Here is a 7,662-nt window from a genome sequence, read left to right as displayed (position 1 = left end):
GTTGTATCACACAGCGAGGGGGGGGGGGGGGGGTCGACCACCTACTTCTCTTTTTTCAGGCAGGCATGCAGGACCTACAGGTATGCTATGGGCAGTTTTTTTAGCACCTGAATAGTGCTTAGCAATGTGCTGGGGACATTTTGGAAAATGTGAACTTACCCTTTCTAAGTTTTCTATTTCTCCCTACTTAAAACCTCAGAAATAAAAATACATTGAGGGGAATATATCAAATCTGGAGCCGCTGTGCACAGCAGCCAATCGGCTTCTCTGTATCATTTTCAAATCTTAACTGATCAATTTTGCGAGCAGCTTTGGTTTCCCTGGGCAACTGCTCCAGATTTTGACTGTTCCAGTTTTGATACATTTCCCTCATTGTATCCAATAAAACTACTGAATTATCCCTATGTATCTTGAAAAACAGAATATAAGAATATGCATAACATGGGGTAGACGAAAAATGCTGAAGGCTCTGGTGCTCCAGGTTATTTACAAACGCTACAATGTTTATTATGGTTGGCAGGAATGTTATAGATATCTTGTTTACATGCCTGTAGCAGTAGTAGTAGCAGTAGTAGTAGTTTAGACACTGGGTGAAGCCACTTTTCAGACCATGCAGCTTTGCCTCATCTACTTGCCTCCACCTTGCTCATTGGAATGTGATTGAAAATTTGCACGCTGGTGATGTGGTCCTAGTGTTTTCCCTCTCCTGAAAGCTTGCCCAAACCGCTACCCCTTCAGCCCTCACATATTATTGACAGCCCTCTTAAGTACAATGGAGCCTGACCAACACAACCCATCTGTTATTAATGGTATGCAAATGATCTAAAGATGTTTGATAAATTCTACTAGATCTACTGAAATACATGTAACAATTTTGGAATAAAGGCTTTTTTATCTACCCTTTTGCCCATCTAGTATTGGCTTATGGAGCAACAGGAGCAGGAAAGACCCATACTATGCTGGGTTGCTCCACAGAACCTGGAGTCATGTATCTCACAATGATGGACCTCTACAGCCGAATGGACAGCTTAAAGGATGAAAAGATTTGCAACATTGCTGTCTCTTACCTGGAGGTTTGCACCCACTTTTTTGTTTAATGCAATGTATAATTTCGTAGATGCATGATCTTATGTATTTTATATAAGTTAAAGTTCCTTTAACTCTGGTGATATCTAAAGTTTATAGATGACCACACTGGGTACAATGTTATTGTATAAGACCCCTTTTTATGAAGTAGGGCTTATCAAAATAAATTTTTTCACGTTATATGGGGGTTGTACTTCACACTTGTTTTCACAGCATACTTTAGATTTACAATCAGTTTGTAATAGAGGTGGACCAAAATGACATATAAAAAAAATTTCAGGCCAAAACCTATTTTTTTTTCCTAACCCTTTAAAAAAAATATTTTATTTTGATTAAGTACTTTTTTATTTTTTCACTTTTACTGTCACAGGCGCTTTGGAAATATTGGGGGTCTAAACAGACCCCTGATATTTCCTTTTTTAAAATAGAAAAAGAGATGGAGGACTACGTCCTCATCTCTTTTTCTGCAGCCCCTGTTATAAATGAACAGGAATCCTCTATACTGAGGGTTCCTGTTCATTCATAACTTGTGGAAATATTATGTTTACCATGTCCACAATCCTGTATGAACAGGAAGTGTTGTGAAGTAGATCAATTCCTGTTCATACTCTGTCCTCAATTATTTACAAGCAATCACTGTTCAGTGACTGCTTATACTCGCTCTGCTTCCTGACACGCTGTCACAGGAGGCTGAGCGAGCAGGGAGGAGAGCTCAGTCTCCTTTTGACAGCTGACTCCTCCCCTGCAACGCTGACCTGGCCTCCTGTGACAGCTATCTCCGCCCCCACACCTATCTACTGATCTGTCACAGGAGGCTGAGCGGGAGGAGAGCCCGGCCTCTTGTGGCACGCCGGCCTCCGCTCGTCCTCCTCTGACAGTTTCCTCCCTGCTGGATGCTGCGCTGTGTTAGAGGGGGCACAGAGCAGCGCCCAGTGGGGGGAAGAGAAAGCAGGTAATTTTAACTGAAAGATGGCACTTTCGGCATTTAGCCAAAAGTGCCATTTTTGGCCTATATGTTTTCGGCGGGCTGACATTTCGCTGCATCCCTAGTTTGTAACATATGTAACCCTTCTAAGGAATCTGCCAGTCCATAATCATTGTTTTGTGTTCAGTGGAGCCTAGTGGGCTGAGCCAAACCTTATGTTCCAATATGTCTTGGATACTTCATCCACACGATATTCCTGCCTCTGTTCCTTTCTTTCTGGCAGGTTTGCATGGTTTTTTTTTTTTTTTTTTCCTCCTTTGCATGTTCTGCCACTTGATTTGTCCATGATGGAAAGTCTGAATGTGGGACACAGCATGTGCATATATCTCACCAATAGGATTTGAAATGGTTTTAAAGTGTAAGTAAACCTTAAAAAGAACAAAACTGTTAGAAAGTAGATCTTTTTTTTTGGCAGAGGAGACCTGCAAAGTCTTTTTTTTCCAAAAAACACCCGCTTGTCGCTTTTTAACCGTTTTTTTTTTTTTTTTTTTTACTTTCTGTGTATACTGTATAGCATATACGCCATGCAGTTTACTTTCTGACTTCTTCCCGGCATCTGTAAGATTCTGGGAAGTACCTGGTGCTGGAGACTCCTGTGCATAGACATGATTGTACGGGCAGCAGGGGACTCAAAAGTAGAAACAGACGAGGTGGTGGTGGCAGGGGACATTGCAGCGGCAGACAGCATACATTGGACAGCACTGAAGGGGACACTTGTGAGGTAAGTATGCATCGGACTGTGCAAACATCCTGCACATGCTCTCAGATTAGGGCTAGATCTCCCCCATTTTTCTCTACTCTACTTGAGCTTGAACTCTCCAGCAACTGAAGTGCTAGTTTTATGTGGAATGGCCCTTTAAGGGCTTTGTCCTGTTCCTTCTGTATGTGACTATTTGTAAGGCTCGCTTGGCTGGGAAAGATATCTCTTTGATGTATAAAAAATGTCCTTATTACAAATCTTTCTTTTATATGGTGACTTTCTTGAGCTCTTGTAAGAACAGCATGGATTCTCTTTAGCCCCTTTTTTCCATAGCAGTAATCTATAATAGCGCTTTCATTGGTACTTTACATCAAAACAACATAAATGTATTTCTAGAAGCCACTTGCAGCTGCTCAGCGCGCTCTCATTTTACTGTGTATCGAAGATTTACATCCTTATTAGCACAAACAACACATTGTTGGTAAGGAATGTAATTCAGTAAGTTAGATGGCTGTTCGTTGTAAGCTGACCATATTTTCATGAACTCCAGAATAAAGCTTTTAGGGACAAGTATGCATTGCGTTCAGTTTCAATGGCCAAAATTACACCTGCAGCCTCTGCTGGGCTGTTTACTGCATATTTGTGCACCCTTTGATTTTTGATTTTTATAGTTTTAAAAGTGAGTAGGGATGCACTGATACCGGTATTTCGGTATCGAGTATGAATACCGATATCATTTATTTTTTCGGTACTCGCCGATACCTAGTACCAGAATGTCAGGTGGCATGTTTGACTCACCACCTGGCTTCCTGATTAGCCGGGAAGCTGGGCAGCGTGTAAAGACTTGCAACCCGGCTTCCCGATTAGTAGGGAAGCCGTCCCCATGCTTCTCGTCACTTTGGGCGCTTCTGATTGGCTGGGAAGCCGGCACGATGATCCCTCGTCATTACAAGTTGCCCGGCTTCCTGATTGGCTGGGAAGCCAGCTCCATGCTCTCTCGTCACATGTGACGAGGGTGCATGGAGTCAGCTTCCCGGCCAATCAGGAACCTGGGCTGTGTGTATTGACGCACTGCCCGGCTTCCTGATACAGGAAGTATCGGGGTAGGCATCAGCATTTGGGCGAGTACGAGTAAGTCGCCCAAATACTCGGCATCGGCACCGATACAGATACTAGTATCGGTGCATCCCTAGAGGTGAAGGTTGTATTTTCTTAAGTCTGGGGTTTTTATGGGGTCATGTAACCTATTAACAACTGCTTTACTGCTGCCAACGTATGCAATCGATTATGGTTGCTCAAATACTTTTGTATCTTCTCTCCTTTGGACAGTTTTCCAAAGATAAGCTTTGGGCAAAGTGGCCATGTCTGTGTAAATTACCCCCCAACCCAATTATATGTATCACTCCTGCTTCTAGCTCAGCCAATACAAAATAGCCAGTCTATGCAGCCATGGTGGAACAAGTGAGAAGGCCATTTTCTCCTTTTTTTTTTTTTTTTTTTTTTTGTGTGTTGTTGTTTTGTTTTGAATATAGTGGAAAGGGATTAGAAGAACCCTATCAGGTTTTTGATGCAGTGCCCCGTCCCCCCACAAAGTTTTGTCTTCGGTTCTACAATAACCCAAAGCAGCCAGCACCAAAATACCCAGTGTTGGCTGGTGCTGGAGCACAGGGGGATCGGTGAGGCCAGATCCCTCTGTGCACCAGCCGACACTGGGTATTTTGGTGCTGGCTTCTTTGGGTCCTTGGGTTACATAGTCAGGTTGAAAAAAGACACATGTCCATCGAGTTCAACCTATAGAGAGATGAAGGAAAAAAAAAAGCCTAAACAGAACGCAATGCCCACAACTACCCACTTTTGATCCAGAGGAAGGCAAAAAAAACCTCAAAGCATGGTTCAATTTGCTCCAACAGGGGAAAAGAATTCCTTCCTGATCCCATAAAGGAATCGGATATTCCCTGGAGCAACAATCTCTGGTGCTTAATATACCTATAAGAACTCTGTATCCAGTAATAATCTGTGCATTTAGGAATACATTGAGATTTGTTTTAAAACAATTAACCGAGCTAGCTAGAACTAGCTCCTGGGGGAGTCTGTTCAACATTTTCACAGCACTAACTGTGAAGAATCCTTTCCGAATGCAAAGGTTAATCCTCTTTCCTCCAGACGCAGAGTTCCCCCTTGTCCTTTGCAGTGACCTTAACGAGAATAATTTGTCACCAAGCTCACTATATGGACCATTTATATACTTTTTCCCAGTTTTTTTGGCTAAAATTAGGTACCTCGGCTTATATTCGGGACGGCTTATACTCGAGTATATACGGTATTTGTTTCTGAATGGTACTCCTTTTATTGTATTATGATTTTGACTCTAATTTGGATTTATTTATATAATATAGAGCTTTTCTCCCACTTTGCGTAGGTGTACAATGAGCAAATCCGTGACCTTCTCTCAAACTCTGGTCCCCTTGCTGTGCGAGAGGATGCTCAGAAAGGAGTGGTTGTACAAGGATTATCGTTGCATCAGGTAAAGCCATGCTAATTCCTTCCACCCACCTAAATCTTATGACCATTTCTATATCTAGCACTAATATGTAACGCAGTACTGAGCTTTGAAGCTAATTACTGATTTAAGCAAGAAATCTATAACTGGAAATGTAGAATGCTACTTAACAGTTAAGGCTCTTATCTTTTATGATTATTACCTCGCTCTTCTACAAACCTGACGCTTAAGCTGGCCATACACCTGTGAGAATTTTGTGGAATTTTCATGTTGTCTGGATCCACCCAGTTGGCTGATTGACAGCGGGCTCTGCCTTTCTAGAAACCGAGCCAGCTGTGCCCTCCCCATCCGTTCCTCCAGTCAGCGCTGGAGGATCAGAGAGGAGGGGGGAATCCCTGCAGGGAGTGGTGACCGACAGTCACCGCTCACTGCAGGGAGGTGATCAAGCAATGGTATATGTTCGCTCACTTCCCGATCAATGGAGCCGACCTGTGACAGTTTCAATGTTGCACAACGCCTCTAACTAAAATATTTTTTACCACATTCAAAATTCGCAGTTTTTCACAATTCGCGGATGCTCTATGAACATAACCACCACAAATTTCGGGGGTCGACTGTATTCCTTTTTATTGTGCTGGGAGCACCATGGTTGCTATGAGAAACAACCTCAGTGTTAATGGGGGTCTTCCATGAAAATTGAATTGAAGGTCGGCTTTGGTAACAGCCCCCCCTTCCCCACAAATAAAAAATTCTATTTTTTTTTTTTTTTTTAACAAGTGTAAAAATAAAAAAAATGCTTACCTTGGCCCCAACTTCCAGGCGGTGCAATTTACATCACCTTGTTGTTGCTCCCTCCCAGGAAAGCCGAGTGCTTGACATCAGATTACTATGCAATCAAGCCTTTTGCAGACATCCACTTCCATGTCAGTCATTTTTTTAAATGAAATGTGTGCGCACTGACATGGCTCACACTATCCGCCAATGATCTTAAATAGGAGTTTAGTGAGACAACACATTTAATGGATGTCTGCTGTTGGTGAATGGCTATTGCTCATAGCAACCATCCATGCTTTAGAAATTAAGATTAAAGTATTATTTAGAGGGTATTTTTAGGGGTCTTAAAGGAGAAATATGAGGCGAGTGATTTCCACTCATCCTCATAGTTAGAGCCGACCTGTGACAAAGAAGATCTCACAGGACGGCTCTATCAATCGGGAAGTAAGCAGAAACATGCACCGATCTGCTCACTTCTCGATTGTCTCCCTGTAGTGAGTGGTGACTGTCCGTCACCACTTCCTGCAGGGATTCCTCCCTCTCCGATCCTCCAGCGCTGAGTGACGGAACAGACTGGAGAGGGGGTGGTCACAGCTGGCTCTGCCTCCTAGATGGGCAGAGCCAGCTGTCACTCGCGCAGCTGGGTGGATCTTGACAGTAATGTCGGGATCCGTCCCAGCTGCGCGCTCGCAGTATATCGCGGGCAATAGTTCACTATATACTGAGCTTTGGGTCACAGGAGGAGGTTAGTATATGTCCTCCTGTGACCCTAAAGAGAACTATGGGGAAGAACACTTACCCCATAGTTCTCTTTTAAGCAGTTCTGCAGAAAAAGTGTTCGTTTTAAAGTGCAGTTTCTCGTTGACAGAGAACAAATGGTCATGCAGAAATTTGTTTTACCTACATTTTACAGTTTTTTTTTTTTTGTTTTCTTTTTACCTTCTACAGCCAAAATCAGCTATTGAGATTCTCCAGTTGCTTGACTATGGTAATAAGAATAGAACGCAGCATCCCACTGATGTCAACGCCACATCTTCTCGATCTCATGCAGTGTTTCAGGTAAGAAATAAATAACTAAATTGCTTCGGTTTACATTAGCATCCCATTACTGGAGTGTGGAGGAAATTTTGTAAAAGTGGACAAAAAGCTACATCTCCTGGTTCATTTTGCACTAAACGGACACGAGATGTTGCTGAACAGGTATTGGATAACCATATGGTAGCCTGTACTGTTTTTGGAAGTAGCAATCTAAATATTCTATATTGCTAGCTAGATTGGGTTTCTTCTTTTTATACCCAGTGTAACCTTTTTTCCCTGACTTTAACCGTAATAGCAGCATGCCCCTACCTCTCCACAGCCTTGTCACCAACTGAATTTACCAGAAGGCTGTGGATCAAGTGGAGTCTGTAACTACAGTACACTGCCACAAGAACTTCAAGGTGGTTTAGATGGAAAGATGCATTTGAGGTTGATCCTAAATGGGGCTTGTGGAGTAAAGGGTTTTGTTGAAGGCGTTCAGTGGCTCTGGTTTGGCTGTTCTTAAGCAATGGACAGCTTGCTTGGGCTTCTTAGAAGGAGTCTAGGAAAAGAGAGGCAGCCCGAATCTGTTCCTGTTGC

General features: G+C 42.8%; 1 protein-coding gene across 1 annotated transcript in view; it reads left to right on the top strand.

Annotated features, from left to right (window-relative positions):
* KIF18A (kinesin family member 18A) overlaps positions 1-7,662 on the top strand; it is a 100,104-nt gene that overhangs the window by 4,170 nt on the left and 88,272 nt on the right. Inside the window, exons 2-4 of the mRNA XM_018568241.1 lie at positions 916-1,073; positions 5,191-5,295; positions 6,994-7,104. Coding sequence (XP_018423743.1) covers positions 916-1,073; positions 5,191-5,295; positions 6,994-7,104 — 374 coding nt within the window. The remainder of the gene's footprint in view (positions 1-915; positions 1,074-5,190; positions 5,296-6,993; positions 7,105-7,662) is intronic.

Source organism: Nanorana parkeri, unplaced genomic scaffold (assembly GCF_000935625.1).
Source record: "Nanorana parkeri isolate BGI_ZX_2015 unplaced genomic scaffold, ASM93562v1 scaffold1159, whole genome shotgun sequence".
Classification (NCBI taxonomy): domain Eukaryota; kingdom Metazoa; phylum Chordata; class Amphibia; order Anura; family Dicroglossidae; genus Nanorana; species Nanorana parkeri.
This window is presented reverse-complemented; position numbering and strand designations above follow the sequence as displayed.